The sequence below is a fragment of the Serinus canaria genome, chromosome 24 (genome assembly GCF_022539315.1).
Source record: "Serinus canaria isolate serCan28SL12 chromosome 24, serCan2020, whole genome shotgun sequence".
In the NCBI taxonomy this organism is placed as follows: domain Eukaryota; kingdom Metazoa; phylum Chordata; class Aves; order Passeriformes; family Fringillidae; genus Serinus; species Serinus canaria.
The window spans coordinates 5,880,258-5,898,744 of NC_066337.1; the positions used below are offsets into that span (position 1 = coordinate 5,880,258).

Consider the following 18,487-nt stretch of genomic DNA (forward strand, 5'->3'; position numbering starts at 1 on the left):
TGAACTGTGGCTTCTGGCAAACAAAAAACTCATGCAAGGTAGTGGATTAAAAATCAGGAATCAAGAGGCAGCAGGTAAAAATAAAAATCCAGTTTAGACAAGGTGATTTCATGTTAGGGCTACTGATTTTAGTGGCTGTAAACAGCACTGGCAGAGAGATTTCAGACAGCAGCAATCAGTGTGTTCCAGTCAAACTCACTGTGATAAGCAATCACAGCACCAGACTCTCCTCAGTCTGCAACTCCCAGCCTGCTTGCTGCCAGCAGTGAGGAAACGAGTGGAGTCAACAAAATGCTGGAGCAGAGGTGTGGGTGGGAGATCTGGGAGTGCAATTTTGTCCTAATTGTGGAGTTATGACCAACATCTCAGCGAGTTACCATGAGAACTTGTATTTTCTCATCCACACACGAGCCTCAAAGCCTGTTTGCTGTGGCAGGAACTGTCCCTGGCAGTCCCACTGCTGCCACACATCCCCTGCAGACACTCTGACACTCACTTGTAGAAGTAGAGCTCACAAATGCAGCTCAGGAAGGCCAGGAAGCATCGCAGGAAATAGAAGATGAGAACCTAGCAGACAAAGAGTCAAATGAGACCCAGGACACAAAATGGGCTTGTAAAACATCAGGGGAAACCCACAAACCCTTGGAAATCCTTCCAGGGAGGTCAATGTTTGTCAACAAACCAGTTTTATGAACATGAAGTCAATTTCAACCATGTGTTATAAACACAAAGTCAATTTCAACACCAAACAGGGCGGCCGTTTCCCACACACTAAATGTACATTTCTTCCTCTCAAAAGCTGCTTCCACACACCAAATTTACCTTGTTGGTTTGCAGAACCCTGGCATGGAACCAGGCTGGCAAGGCATGGAGCCACAGGTAAGCATAGGAGCGGATGGCGTAGGCAGGAGAGTACTCCCAGGTCTGAAACCCCTTCCCATAAATGAGGTAGTGTGTCTACAACAGAGATCAAATAAATAAATTAACACACAGCACACAAAGCAGAGAGTTTGCCACAAAGCAGAGCGTTTCCAGAGCAAAATACTTCTCATTGAAACAGAGGGATCAGCACAAGGCTCTGAATAAATCTGCATTTGCACAAGCCAACTGGAAAGTGAAACAGAGAGCACAAGGTCCTAGATAAAGGGGTATTTGCCCAGGGCAGGTACAAACTGCCAGTCCCAAGGGCAGGAAGGGACTCACCGGCTCCCAGTAGTTAAAGGTCTCGTCACAATCCGAGATGTTGCTCAGCAGAGCTGCACAGAACCTGGCCGAGATGAGACACTTGAAAGCTGTTGATCCTTCAGGGGCCCAGACGTGCCCTGCTTTGCTCCCGGATGATCTAATCCAAAAGCGGGGGTGGGTGGGGGTGGGAGAGAAATAAAAAATTACAAATATGCAGCAGAAAAACTCAGCGACGAGCTCACGGCTCACAAGGTGACAGCGAGCAAAGGGCTGAGGGTGGCATTAGGGCAGGAGGGATGGGGATGGCGGTCCCCTCACAAGGAAGCAGCACCAGCCCCTCAGCACCCCCAAGGCCGCCGCGCCGGGGATGCTCCGGCACCGACCCCACAGCACGGACCGCCCGTGTAGAGCCCGGCACCGGCAGCCCCGGTGGCCTCGGTAGCCCCGGTGGCCTCGGTAGCCCCGGTGGCCTCAGCAGCCCCGGTGGCCTCAGCAGCCCCGGCAGCCCCGGTGGCCCCGGTGGCCCTGGCAGCCCGGCAGCCTCAGCAGCCCCGGCAGCCCCGGTGGCCATGGCAGCCTCAGCAGCTCCCGTGGCCTCAGCGGCCCCAGCGGCCCCGGTAGCCCCCCCTCCGTGCCCGGCAGCACCCACTCGTTCCGCGCCTCCTCGCTGCCCGCGGGCTCGGGCCGCCGCCCCGCCGCGTCCCCGCCGCCCGCCCGCGGCCGCTGCCGGGCCCCCTTGGCGGCCATGCCGGGTACGGGCAGGCAGCGCCCGCCGCTCGCAGCGGCCGGGCCCGAGCAGCTGCGGCAGCGCGGCCGAAGCCGCCGCCGCCATCACGGGTGTGGGCAGCGCGCTCCCTGAGGGCGGCGGGAGCGCGACAGGGACCGGGAGCGACACAGGGACAGGGACCGGGACAGCGACAGGGAGAGCGCTGCCCCGCGCACCGAGTCCATCACCCACCTGTGTCCATCACCCACCCGGGTCCATCTCTCACCCACTCGGTCCCTGCCCCGCACACCCGGGTCCGTCCCTCAGCCCGTCCCTGCCCCACACGCCCAGGTCCGAGCCAGGCTCCATCCCCCGCCCTGCCCCTGCCTGACTTTTTGGGCAGGAAAGTGAGGGAATGGGGAACGCACCGACGGAGAATGTTCTTTATTTGGTACCCCCTGAGATCAGGAGATGGGGAAAGAACAGCAAGGGAGGGATGTGGAAGGGTTGGAGCGTGTCCAGGGAAGGGAATGGAGCTGGGAAGGGGATGGAGAGGCTGAGGGAGCTGGGAAGGGGCTCAGCCTGGAGAAAAGGAGGCTGGGGGGGGGACCCTGTGGCTCTGCACAACTCCTGACAGGACGGGACAGATGAGGGGGATTTGGGATCTGCCCCCAGGATCAGAGACAGGAGGAGAGGGCACGGCCTCAGGCTGGGCTGGGGAGGGTCAGGGTGGGCACAGCAGGAATTTGCATTAGTAAAGAGATCGAATCCACTCTCACAGGAGCCTATGAAAGAAAAGCTCCACTTTATAAAACAAGGTTTCATTACACACACAGAGAACAGGAGCGCTTGGTCCTCATTAACAGGAGCTCCCACACTGAAACGTGGGCCAGTGCTCAAAGTCCACCCTGCCCTTGTGACAGGCAACAACCAGGTCCAAGGACGTGCAGGTGACATTGTCCAGGTCAGAAAGGGCCACAGGAGCTGCTGGAGCCCCTGCAAACCACGGGAGGTGTTCTACCTCAGGGTCACACCCAGGTGCTGCTGGATTGCCTCCCGAAGGTGCAGCTGCATCTCCGCTGCCTCCCGGCAGCCCAAGGCCCTGTCACAGGACTGGAAAGTCACCCTGTAGCACAGGCTCCTCCGTCCTGTCCCTGGCTGCTGGAAGTTGTCCCTTAGCTGGATGGAAACGACCATTTCACCTGAGACCCTCCTGGCAAGGGTGTGAAAAGCCACTTCATCAAAGTCCTCCCCGTCAGGAAGCCAGAAGCTGACATCGTGCACGTAGGAAGGTGGATAGAGGGAAAAAGTCTTGAAAAGCCTCAACTCTCCCTCAGGAAACTGCCTGAGGAAGCGCCTGTCCCATGTCCAGAGCATCCTCCAGTCGGATATTCCACACAGCAGCATGGCCAGCAGGTCCAGGTTCAGCGAGGCAGAGACAACCACCAGCTCACGGTTTTCTGATTCACCAGGAGCTGCCCTGATAACCCCCACGCAGGAGCCCGGGGGCTCTGGCTCTGTCCCCACACAGAGGAAATGCCGAATTTCACCAAGCTGCCCTTCAAAAGCAGCAAAGTCACTTAGCTCAGTTCCAAAACTCCCTGCTTCCTGCAGGCTGATGCTGGGTTTGCCACCAGAAGTGCCCTGGTGGAGGGAATTCACGGTGGTTTTAATGTTATCCACCAACATCTGGATACAGCTGTTCTCCATGCCCCTGCTCACTGCAAGGACAACGAGCATCTCATGGAAAGCAGGCATGGAGTGGGGAGTGACCCGACATTTCCTAAACACTGGCCCAGAAAGAACCTGAAGTGTCCCTGGGGAAAAGGCTCCTTTTTCTATTATTGCCTGAGCATGAGGCAGGAGGGAAGGCCTAAGGTAAAACTGCTTTGGAGCTGGGCATCCTTCCTGTCCATTCTCACCCGTGTCCTGGCCCAAACAGGAACACAGAGCTGCATCTGCCAGTCCCTGAGACATTTTCTCAGAGCTTGGAACCTGCCCTGGGCTCAGGGTGATCCAGAAGATGTTGGAGTGGCAAACAGCACCGGGGTGACCTTGGTGGAGCAAGGGAAGGCAGGAGCTGATGTTCTGCAGAGGAAAAGCTTGGCTGAGCCCTGCACTGAGCTTCTCCTTTATTGTCCTTACTGGATGACTTGAATTCACTTCGAGGAAACCCCTGTGAAAAATAAAAGTGCAAGTTACAGACACCATGTGGGATTTCCTTCCTGGGGCCATAATTTGAGTGCAGCAATTCAACTGAAACATTCTTAAGCCAGGAAGACCTGACCAAGCCAAGTCTTTCACCAAAGCTGTTGCACATTTCAGGGCACTGGTGTTTGTCTGCAGGTTACAATCAAGAATTCACCACAATTTGCTGGTAAAAAAAAAAGGATTTCCCAGTCACTACATCCATTTATCTGACCCCACTCTGGGCATTCTCACTGAGAGCAGGAGAGCTGCTACTGCCAAAGAGAAATTAGAAAACTCACCTATTGATCTTATCCACGAGGACTTGTGGCACTTGAAAAGAAACTTTTTGGCTCCCCAGTTGTGTCTGGCAGCTCACAGGTGTGAAACACAGGGGTGCTGTGCCCCGTGTGAAAATGTGGTTCAAAGCACCCTCTACACAGAAGGATTTATCCTGACTCCTGAAAATACACAAAACCAGAGCAAAGTCACTGCTAATTTCTGATATTTAATGTGCCCCAAGTAGGCAGGAGCAGAGGTCTCTGCCAGCTCCAACCCCCAGTCCTCCTGTCTTTAGGCTGAGATTGATATTTGTTCTGAAACGGATGCTTCTGACCTTTAAAATCCTCAGATAGTCTTATTTTTAGAGGGTGCTTTGGCAGGAAGCTTGCATTTTAATCTTGGTTATTCTGCTAAGAGATGAACAAGAACGGCAGCTATTTTAAGGAAAATTAAAAGGAGAATTTCAAGGAAAATTAGAAGGAGAATTAAAAGGAGAATTAAAAGGAAAATTAAAAGGAAAATTAAAAGGAGAATTAAAAGGAAAATTAAAAGGAGAATAAAAGGAGAATTAAAAGGAGAATTAAAAGGAGAATTAAAAGGAAAATTAAAAGGAGAATTAAAAGGAGAATTAAAAGGAGTTCCTCTCCAGCCAACAAGATACAAAAAGAATATTCTAGCGCTGGGGCATTTCAAGAGCACGAACATCAGAATTTCAGTTTTGCCACTGATGGTTACCTGTACCCTGTGCATTTGTATCCCTCGATAGTCTCTGCTTTAAAAGGATGAACGTCGCTCAGGACGAAGCCAGCTCCTGCAGCCACAGCCACGATTTGCCAGCTGTTGTGCCACTCCCTCCTGGGCTGATCCGCAGGAGTCCCCCCCTGGCCATTGCAAAGGGCCACGTGCACCTCTCCCTCCTGTGCCAGCACTTCTGCACAGCTGGAATGGAAGCCAGACCAGAAAATCCTGTTAGCACAGCCCCAAAAACTCCTGTTAGCACAGCCCCAAATCCCCCAGCCCCCCCAAAAAACACCTGGAGCACAGCTGGAAAGCGGTGCCACGGCCGGTAATTAGCACGGAATGAATTCGGGTTTTCTCACCTATGGAAAAAGCCGGCAAGGAGCTGCCTGTTCTTCACCACCCCAGCCTTCCTCCCGCAGTGGGGGAAGTTGAAATAAATCCGATCAAATTCCCGTTTTCCCGGTAAGAAGTGCTCCTTCAGCTTGGTGCAGTCCACGGAAAACACAACCTCGGCTCCTGCGACAGCAAAACAAGGCTCTGCTGGCTATCAGGGAGGAAAATTTTAAAGAAAAGGTGGGAGTGCAAATCCTCCAGGGCGTTTTTAAGTAGGTGAGAGCTGCCCGGAGCACTGGGAACGCCAGGGAGCCCTGTGAGGGTCTCTTTGCCCTTTGCTCTCTTTCAAGGCAGCAGAAACTTCTGAAAACACTTGGAAATAATCGTTTCAGTACCGTTTCATCCTGATCAGATTTTAAAGCGTTTCTGGGCTATTCCAGTCCCTCCCCTGAGAGACGCCTGGAGGGGCGGGGGGCTCCCAAGGGACAGAGCAGCGGGAGACGCGGGGGGCAGCGATGCCAAACTGGGTGGCACCAGGGTGAAGCGATGCCAAACTGGGTGGCACCAGAGTGCCAGCGATGCCAGGAGGGTGCCAGCGATGCCAGGAGGGTGCCAGCAGGGCTCTCAGCAGCAGCCCCATGCCCATGCCAGCCCATCCCCGGCGCGCACCCACCGCTGTCCCGCAGCCGGCGGATGCTCCGCGCCGCTCCCCCGCGCCCCGCCGCCTCCTCCTCGCTCTCGTAGCAAGTGGCCACCACGTGCGTGGCCTGGGCCCCGCACAGCGCCGCGGCGAAGGAGAAGTTGCCCTCTCCGAGCAGCAGGACGCGGCGCATGGCCCCGGCCGGGAGCGGCGCTCGCAGCCACCGGCGCTCGCTCATGACGTGCGGGCCGGTCAGCGGCCACTGCCGGCGGCGTTCGGGCCCTGCGGGCATCCCCCGGGGCTCCTCGGCAGCCGCTGCTCCGCCCCCGAGCGCGCAGAGCTGGCGGTGTCCCCGGCACCGGGGATCGGGGATTCGGGGATTCGGGGAGCGCTCCCCGCCGCGTGCAACAGGAAATGGGAGATGCGTTCAAAAAAAAAAAAAAAAAAAAAAAAGGCTGGGTAGAAAGCCGAGAAATCGTAGACTCGCAGAGTCACAGAACGGTTCGGGTTCGAAGGGGCCTTAAAGCTGAGCTTGTGCTGGGACACCTTTTGCAGGTTGCTCCAAGCCCCATCCTCAAACGCTTCCAGCGCTTCCCAGCTTCTCCGGGCAGCCTGTGCCCGAGCCTCACCACCCTCCCAGGGTAAAATCTCTTGTTCATAGCCAATCTAGCCCTGCTCTCGGAGCCATTCCCCCTTGCTCTGTCACTCCAGCCCTTTGGGGATAGTCTCTACCTTTCCTGGGGGCTCCCATCAGGTTCTGCAAGGCCACAATTAATTCCCCCTGAAATCCACAATTAATTCACCCTGAAATCTCCTTTCCAGGCTCAACAATCCCAATTCTCTCTGTCTTTCCTCATAGCAGAGGAGTTCCAGCCCTGAAATCAATCTGGGGGCCTCCTCTGAACTGACCTTTACCTGTTCCTGTAATTTTTATTTTTGACAATCTTTGTGCTGCTTGAATTCCCAAAGGGGAGAAGCAGAGCCAGACAGAGAAGAAAAAGAGAAGAGAAGCAGTGGAAGGTGCTGGAAGCATCATTAGGTGTCAGATAATTGCAGGCATAATCAAGGTGTAATAAGAAGGTCCCTAATTCCTCAACAGGGTGACACAAGGTAAATTAATTACCCCGCCTCACAAATGTGCCTGGTGCCTTTGAGAAGGAAGGAAATTATGGTCTACAATATCTGCAACAGCCAGGCTTGGGTGTCACCTGCTCCAGGTGTGCCCACAGCTGCCCCACAGGGCAGGGACAGTGTTTCACACAGATAATGACAGGGAAGGTTTGGAATGGGCCCAGCTGAGCTCCTGCACAGACTCACAGCCACAATTTGTGAGCTCTGTGCTGGTCACTGGCCCTGTGGCCCTGGGAGAATCATTTTGTGTATTTTAAATGATGTGCAGTGGTCTGGAGAGGTGTTGGGAACTGAGAAAATAGTTACCACAAACCCTTCCCACTCCAATGATGATGAAAAACCCCTCCAAACTTGTATTTAGCCATGCTAAATGTGACTTTTCCTTTTCAGCACCCTCACTGCTTTGGAAACAACCTGCTTCAGATTACAGGGAAACATCAGAGAGGGAACTTCACTTGTGCAGACCTGGGAGGATCTGCTGGATGTGAGGAGCTCCTGGATGATGTTTGTGCCTGGAGATGACAGAGGTGTTTTCTGTCGCTCTCCCCGTGCTGGCTGTGCTCCTGTGCCACCCCAGAACAGGTATTTCAGGTCACTCAGGGAGTGGTTCTGCATTTCAAGTATTCTTGTCTGGCTGACCTCATCCAGTTTATCCCCCAAGAGCTTTCACTCAAAATTCCCATTTCTGGCTGCTGAATTGAGCCTGACAAAACCCCTGTGCTGTAAAAACCACTTCCCTCAGTTGCACTTTCTGGCTAAATTCTTGCTATTTTACATTGGCTTCTTTTCAATGTTGATTCTTAAGGATTTGAATAAAAACCTCCTCGACTTCCAGGCCACCACCCTGAGGTGGAACCTGTTTTGTGCAGCCCAGCTGCCCAGTGCTGCTGCACTCTGGGCCTGCAGGTGCAGGAGGACCAAGAAGAAAAAGCAGGAGAAGCCCCCAGGAGCCAGAGGTGCTGTGATTTCCTTCCAGCACCAAGACCTGTCACACATGAAAGCCACGTGGGAAATGTTCTTCCTGCTTTTTAATCTGTGCTGTTTGTAACCTCTGTGTGTGTCTGGGCTTTGTTCTTATGTGCAGGGGTTGTGCCTGGCTAGACAAGCCCAATTAACAACTTAGCTGGGAGAGCTAATTAAAACCAGTAATAGGAATCAGCAGGCCTTGGAAATGAGGGGGATTTGGGGAGTTTGACAGTGACCCTGCATCACAGAGTGTCATTTTCTTGTTCTCACCTACAGCCACGGAAGGATGTCCTCCCTGCTCAGCTGAGGGGTGCTGTGATCCCTGCTAACAGAACTTTTGTCTCAGCAGGTGGAAGGAACACAGCAAATAGGTCAGGTTGTGACTGAGTCTGATGATGTGTGTGACAGATCTGTCCTTTTTGAAGATGAATTTCAGAAATTCAGTTCCAGTCATCCAGACTTGCCTTTCTACCCCTTTGAAGAGAGGTGCTAGGCAGATGAAGATGCCTGAAAAGGACTTTAGTAGTGGTTTGTATCACTCAGCAATGCTGGCATAAATCAGATTATTGCTGTAGACATCAGATCCTGCTCAGTGTTTGAAGGGCACCAACAGCAGAGTCTCAAAGGGATGTGATTTGCATCACCAGAGCAAGATGTTCTCCTTCTCTTTGGGTAGATGTGTGTTTACTGCAGCCCTGCAGTTTTCACCTGGAGCTGCTCTGAACTGCCTGCAGCCCCTGGATGTTCCTCCATTGCATGAATCATTGGAGAGATTTGAGATACAGCTGTCTTGCAGCCAGCTGTTATCAAACCCCTACATTCAGATGGGTTTCAGTTGGCATGGAGCTGTTTTACCAGTTTATCTCCACGGGAGAAACTCTCCTGTTGCTTGTGAAACACTCTGAAATCCTCTGGCAGCGTTGAAGGGAGAGAGAACACAAGGTGTGATGAGCAAAGTGCTTCTGAGCACCCAGATAAGCTGTCCTGGACACGCCTGCTGTCATAGACATATTTCATGAAAAATCCTTTTGCCAGGATCTTTTCTCCTGAGAAGCTGAGAGGCCTCAGAAATGAAATGCAAACAATGATGATCTGCTGCTGTGGGATGCAGCAGGTGAATCTTTGATTGGTCTCTGTGGTTGTTTTTAATTAATGGCCAACCCCAGTCTGGCTGGCTTGGACTCTCTGGTCACTCACAAGATTTTATTCTCATTCCATTCTTTCCTTGCCAGCCTTCTGATCAAATCCTTTCTTTTATTCTTTTAGTATAGCTTTAGTATATAGTTTTCTTTTAATATAATCTAGATCACAAAAGAATAAATCAGCCTTCTGGAACATGGAGTCAGGATTCTCATCCCTTCCCTTGTCCTGGGACCCCTGTGAACACCACCACAGGCTGCCACCCAAAAAATGATCTTGCCCTGCACCTTTTATCCACCTTTCTCAACCCAACCCCAAAACAAACCAATCCAAACTGCTTCTCCATGGTTTTATTCGTTAGTAAACTTACTCAGCATAAATAACACGAGCAGCCGTTCAGCACAGCCGGCACCTGGCGGAGGAAAGAGCTCTGGAATGGCCCTCCAGGGGTGGCTTTGGGGACAGCAGAGCAGCCCTCACTTCCTCTGGGCGCCTGCGATGGCGGGTTTGTCCTCGCGGGTGATGGGGATGCTGCGCTCGGGGACGTCGCTCTGCCTGCGGGGAGCGCTGACGGTCAGCACCCCGTCCAGGGACAGCGAGGACGTGATGGTCAGCGGGTCCACATCGTCCGGGATCCGGTACTTCCTGCTGAACTCCCGGGCGATGAAGCCGTGCTCGTCCTGTGTTGGGAAGGAGGAAGGTTTGACAAGAGTCTCACGGGTATGTGTGTGCTTGGCAGGAAGGTTTTTGAATGGGGAATCTGAAGAAGGAATAGAGGTGGAAGCAAGTTTTGGTGTAGAAGGAGAGAATTGCTGAACACAACTTTGAAGGGTTAGAACCTGATAGCTGGGTCTAGGAAAGGTAACACACAGGGCAATGCACTGATTTTTTATGTGCCTTGATTGTTACAGTTAATTTTTAGCTCATTGGACACCTCCCTGCATTCCTGGCCTCTTCCCAGAAAGAGGAGAAGCCCAAAAATGCCCATTTCACAGATGGTTTTCCAGTTCAGCTCACAGTTCATGAAACATCAACAATAAACCTCCACCCTCTTGCTGCCCTGTCTGGGATCAGCTGGGAGGATTGCATGGAGCATCTTGATTAAAAAATAATGACAAATACTTGAGAAGAGCAGGGGTTGTTTTGCAGTCACCAGGGGCGAGGGAGTTCACCCAGAGGGGAGTGAAAGCAGGGGGTACCTGGCGCTCCTCGTGCTTCCCGTGGATCTCGATCATGTCCCCAAGCACCTTCACCTTCAGCTCCTCAGGGGAGAAATGCTTCACATCCAGGTTCACATAAAATTTGTCCTTATCCAGTCTCATCTGCAAAGACCAGGAGGTGATTTCAGAAAAGAGCAGGTGAGGGTTTCGGCTTAAAACACACTGCAGCAGGCCAAGGCTCCAGCTGGTCTCTCCACACACACACTGACCTTTATTTTGGGGTCTGATCTGAGTGGCTCTGTCCCTTGCTGGCCTTGTGCTAGTGCTCATCACTGCAGGACCTGAGATTCTCCACCTGAATTGGTTAAAACTGACTCTTGATTTAAAGCTGAGCTCTTTATTATGGCTGCTTCACTGGGCAGCAGACCTAGGTCGCTAAATCAAGAGGGGCATTATGCAAGGATTAAAATAATACTTTCACTCCTTCTGCTTGGAATAGCTCCTCAAGCTCCTTGTGAAGAAGAGAGTTGACTTGCAGGGCAGGCAAAAGCCTCTTGGCTCAGCCCCTGCTCCGTGATCCTCTGGGTCCTGGATCTTATTAAAGCTCTGCTTTTCAGGGCAGGGATTGTTTAAAATTGGCCCCTTTTCCCTCAGCAGCCTTGGGCTCCTGTGCTGCTTGGCATGAGGTGCCCACTGCCCCTGTGCCCTTTGCTTTTCACATGGGAGTGGGGTTGAAAGTTTGGTGCAGCAGACTGGGAAATTAGGGGAATTAGAGAAATTAGGGAAAATAGGGAAATTATGCTTCCTGCTTTCCTCTGCCTGCTCCTACGGTGACCTGCCACGCACACTGAGCTCTGTCCCCATCACTATGGCCAGACTTGCTCCATCCCAAACCATGCAGAGGAGCAAGCACAGCACCTTTTCCCCCAGCCTTTTTCCTAAAATAAAACCACCTCGGAGCATCTTCCACGCTCCCAGCTCTCCTGGGCCTCCAGAGGCAGCAGGCCGTGCCCCCAGCAGCCACAAAGAGCCCCAAGAAGCAAAGATTACCTCTGAGAGTCCTGTCTCTAGCCAACTGGGCATCCGAAGGATGGGGGATCTCATCAGGAAGGGGCTGAAGCTGGGGGAAACAGGGAGCAGCTCCGACTCGGGCAGGTGCTCCCCGAAAATCTGGTCAAAGATACGGCTGGGTGCCAACCAAGAGAAGAAAGGTCTGCGGATCAGGGGGTTGTGGATGGTGATATCCATTGGAGAGCGCTGGAGGAGCCTGGCAAACAACTGTGCTGCAGTGCTGGGAGCGGGGAGAGCTTTATAGCCGTGCAGCTGGCCTGGCCTTCCACCCCCCCGAGGCCTCTTGAACAGTGGTGTCAGGGATTTTATTGTCCCACTCCTGGGCTGGGCCCTTCGGCGGTGCCCAGTCGCTGTCTGAGGGATTTGAGCACGCTGCTGAGGAGGAGGGGGAAGGGGAGAGGAGGAAGAGGAGCCCAATGGGGCAGCAAGAAGCCGGAGTGGCCGCTGCCCGCCCCGCTGCCCACGTGCTGTTTATCCACAGTCCTGGGCAGGCTTGGCCCGTGGTCCAGCTGCCCTGGATGCCAGCGGGATCAATGCAGCTCCTATCTTTGGATGGGAGGAGCGGGACAAGGGGCCCTTGTTCCCAGGAGCTCAGCATCCCCCAGCAGGGCTGAGCCTGTCCCGGCAGCAAAGGGAGCCCCAAAGTCAGGGCGAGGGAAGGTGCCAGGAGGGCTGTGCTGGGGTCCTGGCACTGCAGCCCTGCTGCCCTCACGGTGGGTGTGAATAAAGGATGGATCTCTCCACCAGCACCTCCTGTCTTTTGCTTGGTCTTTTTCCCACTGCAGAGCACATTTTTCTGGAGGGAAGAGCCCCATGCTGTGCCCCCAGAGAGAACCTGGGCATGGTCACGGCCTCCAGGGTGCTGCCCTGCACCCAGGGGTGCAGAACCTCTGCCCCTGCACTCCCCTGCTTTCCTGCAGCTCTCCCCCCAACAATTCCTGCATTTACTTTAATTCCTGCCTTGCCTGTGAGCCCAAATCACAGGAATGGGTTCAGCCTAGATTCTGTTGGAGGGCAGGATCTTCTCTGCCTGTGAGAGCTCGCAATTTAAACACAATTTCTGGCTCAGAGGCACTGCCAGCTCTGCAGCCCTTTGCCAAAGGCTCTGAGCCTCTTCCTCTCGCCTTGCCTGCAAGAATAGGGAGCAGGATTTGCTCTGTGCAGCACCCAGGCCATAAATACCCTCCCCAAGTCCCCATGACATCAGCAGCACTGCACCTGCTCTCCCACACTGCAGGGCTCAAGGAAATCTCTGGTTTCAGGGTGTGCAGAGCTCAGCTGGGCACTCCTCCCCTGCTGCAGCACCAGCAGCCCACCAGCCCTGCTCAGAAAAGCTGGATTTAGGCCAGGTTCAGAGCCTGGCTTAACTGGTGAGGGCTGGCACCAGCATTTCTCCATGGCCTTGTGCCAAACCCTGGCCAAGGGAAGAGCCTGGGCAGCCAGCAGGGTTCAGGATGGGGAGGTGACAGTAGTGGGACCTGGATCCCTGCTGCCCTCCTGCAGCCCCTCCCCACGAAAGGAACAGGAGACGAGCTCAGCTCCTGGGACAATCAGGCTCCTCAGGCAGGGAACAGGAGGGGTTTGAGCCCCCAGCTCCCAGTGGGCACTGGGGGTGGGCAGTGGCTTCACTGCACCAGCTGAGCAATCTCACCCAGCTTCTGGAAAGAGTCGCTGCCTTTGGCCCACGTTTGCTTTCACACTTTGTGGCTCCCCACTCCCTCAGAGCCCTGAGAAGTGAGGAGGACCTCCAGAAGATGAGGAACTCATTCCAGAAGATGAAGAACTCATTGCCCCTGCCCTGCAGTTGTGGCTGGCACTAGCAAAGACCATCACTCTCCCAAGGAGTGCCATCCAACCATGTGGCTGCCAGAGAGAAGCAGATTCCTTTTGGGTCTGATGGAGGCTTTGGAGAGCAGCACAGGGCTGGCAGCTCCCTGACCTTACAGACCACCCCATGTGTCTCAGCCACCCACGGGGGCTCAGGGCCACCAGTTCCAGTTCAGGGACTCCCTGAGCTGCTCCAAGGAGCCTCTCACTGGCCCTTGCTTTGGAGCAGCAGAGCCTGGGATATGTCTGCTCCCCTCAGCCCCTGAGTCCAGGCTGGGCTGGGCTGCCCATCCACCCCCTGCTCCAGGAGGGACCCTCAGAGGGTCCCCGAGGTGTCCCCGAGGTGTCCCCTGCCCTCCCTGCTGGAATGCAGCGAGAAGCTGCCCTGGCCTGGCGTCCTGGGGCCTGTGTGGGGCTATTTTGGTCCATCTTTTTTATCACTCACTCCTCCCTTTGGAATCCACCCAGCTGGAGCCTTGCAGCCTGCAGCCCTCACTCGGAGAGGCAGCGAGGGCTGGGAAGGCAGGAAGGAAAGAAGGAAGGAAGGAAAGAAGGAAGGGAAGAGGGAAGGGAAGAGGGAAGGAAAGAGATAAGGGGTCTGTCCTGGAGACGCCATGGCCGCCCGCACCGTGCCCCACGCCTACCCCATGAGCTCTGAGTACGAGTTTGCCAACCCCAGCAAGATCTACGACCAGAACTTTGGAGAAGGTAAGGAAGGGAGTGGGATCCCCCCCTCTCATGGCACCTTTCTCCCCTCTGCTGCTGCAGGGCTGGTGGAATTCCTTCTGGGGAGCTTGAGCTCAGAGGGGGAAGCTGGAGATGAGGAATTTTGAGTGGAGGAATCTGGATCAGATCAGGGGGGAACAGCCCGGGAATAGCCAGGGAAAAAACAGGGAATAGCCAGGGAAAAAACAGGGAATAACCAGGGGAAAAAACAAGGAATAACCAGGGAATAGCCAGGGGAAAAATGGAATGACCAGGGAATATCCAGGGAATAGCCAGGGAAAAAACCCAGGGAATAGCCAGGGAATAGCCAGGGAATATCCAGGGAATAGCCAGGGAATGACCAGGGAGAAAACCTGGGGAATGTCCAGGGAATAGCCAGGGTCTCTCTCTTCATGTCCACTTCCCCATCCATGCCCAGTGCTGCCCGTCCCTCCCTCCTGATGCCAGCCATGCTCTGGCATTCATGCACATGCTGTGAAAACATGGAGCAGAAGCGCTCAGGGGAGGGGGGGGGGAAGCTTTTCCAGCCGGGGGGGATGTGGAGAAAAGCTGAGCTGGGGTGTTCAGCACAAAGCTGGGCAGTGGCTGGCCAGGGGGAAGGAATGTGGGCAGCAGCAGAACCATTCAGCACCAGCACAACAGCGTGAAAAGGCAAAAAGCTCCAAGGAAAGCCCTGTGGACAATGGCGCACAAAAGGCCTTTAGTTCTTCACCGTCAGCAGTTTCGGTGCCCATCCCTGGCTGTGGGCTCTGCTCTGCACTGCTCCCAGGGCACCGCCAGGCCCTCCCCGTGCACCCAACATGTAAAGCTGGATGCCAGCCCCGGGCTGGCTGGCAGCTCTGGGCAGCCCGGTGGCACGCAGCAGCTGGCAGGGATGTGGCTCTGGGTGGGTTTTAGGGGCACAAAGGTGGGAACTGCGGCAGGCTCCACCCCTGCTGCGGGGATGGGGCAGAGCCCAAGGTGTTGCCCAGGTCCCAAACCGCTCCTGCCTGCTGCTACGGCCCCGCACTCCTCACGGGCTCTCTCTGCAGGTGTGTCCCCGTCGGAGATTTTGGCCCCTGCCCTGTACCACGGCTACTACATCCGGCCCCGCATCAACAAGCAGCTGGAGAGGGGCACCTCGGAGATCTGCCTGAACCAGCACAAGTTCCAGGTGTTCCTGGACGTCTGCCAGTTCCTGCCCGACGAGCTCAGCGTGCGCACCGTGGACAACCTGCTGGAGGTGGCGGGGCAGCACCCGCAGAAGGCTGACCGCCACGGCTTCGTCTCCAGGGAGTTCACCAGGACCTACATCCTGCCCCTGGACGTGGACCCGCTGCTGGTCAGGGCCACCCTGTCCCACGATGGCATCCTGAGCATCGTGGCTCCCCGCACGGGCAAGGAGGTGAAGGCCAGAGTGAACGAGGTGGAGATAACCCAGCAGGAGCAGCCCGTGGGGAAGGAGGAATGGGCTGAGGAAGGAAAAGAGAAGGAAAAGTCCTAAAGGCCGCAGAGCTGGGAAGGTGGGGGGGACAGGGATGGGGAATCCGCAGCGCCAGAGCCCTGTTTGTCACCATCAGTGTTCAGCAGGGCCCTGAGGCAGCCACACTTCTGCTTCTCGAGGCTGGTGGCTGGGAACAAAAGGGACTTGGAACTGGAAAAAAGAGTGGGGCTGAAGTGTGAGTGTGAGTGACTGCAATGCAAGTTTTCTAGGGGTCAGGTGAGCATGCAGGGAGCTCACTCCTCCCTTACCTGTGAGGCTGTGTCCCAATGGACCGAGCTCCAGCCCAGAAGGGCACTGGGAAGAAAGCAAAGGGGATCCCAGTGCTTCTGAGCTGGGGGCTGAGATTCCTGCAAGGGGGGTGTTGATCTGTGAAAGTGCCTGCAGCAATCAGGAGGAGAGAGGAATAAATCTGCCTCTGCTCTTCTCTTGTTTGCCTTGGACTCGTGTTGCCCCTGTGCAGCAGGAGGGGTGGACAGTGCCCAGCTGGGGCTGGCTCACCTGTGCGGCTGGCACCAGTGGGGACATGGAGGGACTGTGGCCACCTCTGTGCCTCACCCCCCTGGCCCAGCTGCTGCTTTGGGGAGCCCAGAGTGAAGTGACCTCGAGGACAAAAAGGTGAGGAGGAGTGACGAACCCTCAGAAGGTCCCTGAGCACCCCCAGAGCTGCAGCTGGCATGAGCCCAGTTAATGGGGCACGAGCAAATGCCCAGCACAGCCTGTGCCAGCTCAGCCCTTCAGCCACAGGACATCCTTCCCACCCAGCCCTCTGGGGGGGGACTGAACCCAAAATACTGAAGGGAGAGGCTCTGCCCAGCCCCCAGCTGCCTGGCTGGTGGCCCAGCCCTGTCTGTGAAGGCAGGGAGGGGCTGCCTTTGGCCCTTCTGAGACACTGAGAGCAATGTCCCCCTGATGGGGACAGGGATCGTGTGTGCTGCTGCTGGCAGCTGCTGCCCCGGCAGCCCCAGCGCTCAGCAGGTGACAGTTGCCACCCTTGTGTCGTCAGGGCCAAGCCAGGCACACAAAATGCTGTGTCAGTGGCTAAATTTGGGGGTGCCTGGCATGCCTGGGTGCAGCTCTCCCAGCAGAGAGCAGGGGAGGCTCCAAAATCCTGGGGGATGGGACTTGTCCCTCTCCCTGTGACTCTGCCCACCCCACCCTGGGCCAGCAATGCCCGGGGCAGGGATGCCCGGGGCAGGAATGCCTGGGGCAGGAATTCCTGGGGCAGGAATGCCCCCTCAGGCCCTGCCCAGCACATCCCTTGGGACTGGAGCATGGATTTCAGGCTGATTTTTGTCCCCTGCCAGGCCCAGTGGGACCCAGAGCAGGGCACTGCCCAGCTATTTTCAGCTCTCTTCTGCTGCCCAGGGCACTGCCAGCCCTGGGATCAGTCAGGTGAGGAGCAGCCCTGCCTGCCAGGCTCAGGGGCACAGCAAGGGCACTGAGTGCAGAGCAGGTGCCCTCAGTGCCCGACCTCCTGCCCTGACCCCTGCAGCAGAGCCAGATAAACTCTCAAAATAAAAAATCACCTTTCCAACAGGCATTGTCCAAGTCATTAATAATAATTGCAGGCAGAATTCTGGGCTAGGGGCTTTGAGTCACACCCAGCCAAACCCCAGATGTCAGGAGGGCTGAGCTCCTGAGCCCTGTGGTGGGGGCAGAGCCCTGGGGGTGTGTGTGGGCTCAGGCATGGCCATCATTTCCTCACTCCCCCTCCCCAAATGCTTCCTCAGACCCACAGGCACACTCTGGCAGCAGCTCTAAGAGGTTTCTCTTTGTCCCTGCTCTGGCAAGAAGTGCTGCTGGTCCCTCTCCTTCCCTGGCTGGGGATGGGGCACGGCCAGCAGGTGATGGGCAAGGAGGGCACACACCCAGCCTGGCACACGTGGCACAGCCTGGACCATCAGGTGCCATCTGTGCCTGCCCAGCAGCTCCAGGGGCTGACACCAGCTCTGGGGAGAGGGCTCTGACACAGCAGGAGTGCCCAAAGCAGCCCGGAGCTCTGTCCCCTGCCTTTCTGACAGTGCCAGCTCTGGGAGCTGTCCCGGAGCCTGCAGGACCTGGATGCCATAAAATGCCCAGAATCAGCAGTGCCCACCGACTCCGTGCCCTGCCCAGCTCCTCCCGGCCCCGCTTTTGCTGTCCCCTGCTCATTCCCCCCTCGGGGCACTTGTGCCGGTGTCACAGCCGTGTCACCGTGCAGGACAGGGGCTGGCAGTGCCCGGGGCTGTCCCCGCTGTCCCCGCAGACACGGCCGGACAGGGAATGCGGGGTGGCAGCCAAGAGCTGCCGGCCCCGCCAGTGTTTGTGGTGCTTTTCTGTTTCTCTGCTGGAGCTCAAAGCGGCAGCTCAGTGTTTGTGAGAGACACCGATGGGAACAGGCTCCCAGCCGGTTTTTTTTGCTCCTTCCCCACAAAGCAACAAAGGCCGAGTTATCCCAGGAATCACAACAGACGCTGGCTCATTAAAACAACAGTGTCTGTGGCAAGGCCAGAGACACAGAGTCTGCATTTCCCAGGCAGGGACCGGCTCCTGGGGACACCTGGGCTCTGCAGAGCACGGGCCAGCCCTGAATCCCAGCTGGCTCACGGATCCAATCCCAAATTCCGTGGTGTTTCTCCAGCCTCAAGCTGAGGAGCACTGTCAGAGCAAGGCAGGTCACAGTGCTGCTCACCCAGAGTCAGCTGAGACCCTTCCAAAGCAGAATCCTTCTCCTTCTGCCACTGCTGGCTTTGCTGTGCCCTTGGCCAGGGGGTGGCTGGGGCTCTGAGCCTGGCTGAGAGCCTGGCTGCACCTGAGCAGGAGGCAGGGCCAGCTCCTGTCACAGAAAGGTGAATTAATGCTCACCCGTGTTGGACACCCCTGCAGGGATCAGACCTGCCCAGAACTGGGGCTGGTTGCTGGGTCACAGT

At 55.8% G+C, this 18,487-nt stretch overlaps 4 protein-coding genes across 5 annotated transcripts in view; 1 reads left to right on the forward strand and 3 right to left on the reverse strand.

Moving 5' to 3' along the window:
* ALG9 (ALG9 alpha-1,2-mannosyltransferase) overlaps nt 1–2,017 on the reverse strand; it is an 18,199-nt gene extending 16,182 nt beyond the window's left edge. Inside the window, 5 exon segments of the mRNA XM_030231919.2 lie at nt 497–567; nt 823–957; nt 1,204–1,342; nt 1,835–1,966; nt 1,968–2,017. Coding sequence (XP_030087779.2) covers nt 497–567; nt 823–957; nt 1,204–1,342; nt 1,835–1,966; nt 1,968–2,017 — 527 coding nt within the window.
* Nucleotides 2,018–2,659: 642 nt separating this feature from the next.
* FDXACB1 (ferredoxin-fold anticodon binding domain containing 1) lies at nt 2,660–6,366 on the reverse strand. Its single transcript, XM_030231917.2, has 5 exons — nt 6,108–6,366; nt 5,461–5,617; nt 5,096–5,299; nt 4,381–4,539; nt 2,660–4,067 (listed from the first exon to the last, which is right to left on the reverse strand). The coding sequence occupies exons 1-5, from the start codon at nt 6,364–6,366 to the stop codon at nt 2,909–2,911; spliced, it is 1,938 nt and encodes a 645-aa protein (XP_030087777.2). The 3' UTR covers nt 2,660–2,908.
* A 3,093-nt stretch (nt 6,367–9,459) lies between these two features.
* CRYAB (crystallin alpha B) lies at nt 9,460–14,954 on the reverse strand. 2 transcript variants are annotated; one of them, XM_050983651.1, is made up of 3 exons: nt 14,808–14,954; nt 10,511–10,633; nt 9,460–9,991 (listed from the first exon to the last, which is right to left on the reverse strand). In XM_050983651.1, the coding sequence occupies exons 1-3, from the start codon at nt 14,895–14,897 to the stop codon at nt 9,788–9,790; spliced, it is 417 nt and encodes a 138-aa protein (XP_050839608.1). In that variant the 5' UTR covers nt 14,898–14,954; the 3' UTR covers nt 9,460–9,787. The 2 variants fall into 2 exon arrangements, with proteins under 2 accessions (XP_050839608.1, XP_009096276.1); XM_009098028.4 differs by lacking the exon at nt 14,808–14,954 and adding an exon at nt 11,522–11,851 and having other exon boundaries at nt 9,466–9,991.
* On the forward strand, nt 13,854–16,002 carry HSPB2 (heat shock protein family B (small) member 2). Its single transcript, XM_009098027.4, has 2 exons — nt 13,854–14,077; nt 15,127–16,002. Exons 1-2 carry the CDS (start codon nt 13,984–13,986, stop codon nt 15,576–15,578), a joined length of 546 nt encoding a protein of 181 aa, XP_009096275.1. The 5' UTR covers nt 13,854–13,983; the 3' UTR covers nt 15,579–16,002.
* Nucleotides 16,003–18,487: the final 2,485 nt, after the last annotated feature.

Bases quoted from the DNA above. Each gene is read 5' to 3' on its own strand.
- FDXACB1 (XM_030231917.2), bottom strand. From the start codon at position 6,366: ATGCCCGCAGGGCCCGAACGCCGCCGGCAGTGGCCGCTGACCGGCCCG. The intron at 5,618-6,107 runs GTGGGTGCGCGC...TTGCTGTCGCAG, and splicing joins CCGCCGGCTGCGGGACAGCG to GAGCCGAGGTTGTGTTTTCC. The intron at 5,300-5,460 runs GTGAGAAAACCC...CTTCCATTCCAG, and splicing joins CTTGCCGGCTTTTTCCATAG to CTGTGCAGAAGTGCTGGCAC.
- CRYAB (XM_009098028.4), bottom strand. From the start codon at position 11,719: ATGGATATCACCATCCACAACCCCCTGATCCGCAGACCTTTCTTCTCT. The intron at 10,634-11,521 runs GTAATCTTTGCT...TGGTCTTTGCAG, and splicing joins TAGAGACAGGACTCTCAGAG to ATGAGACTGGATAAGGACAA. The intron at 9,992-10,510 runs GTACCCCCTGCT...TTCCCAACACAG, and splicing joins GGAAGCACGAGGAGCGCCAG to GACGAGCACGGCTTCATCGC.
- HSPB2 (XM_009098027.4), top strand. From the start codon at position 13,984: ATGGCCGCCCGCACCGTGCCCCACGCCTACCCCATGAGCTCTGAGTAC. The intron at 14,078-15,126 runs GTAAGGAAGGGA...CTCTCTCTGCAG, and splicing joins CGACCAGAACTTTGGAGAAG to GTGTGTCCCCGTCGGAGATT.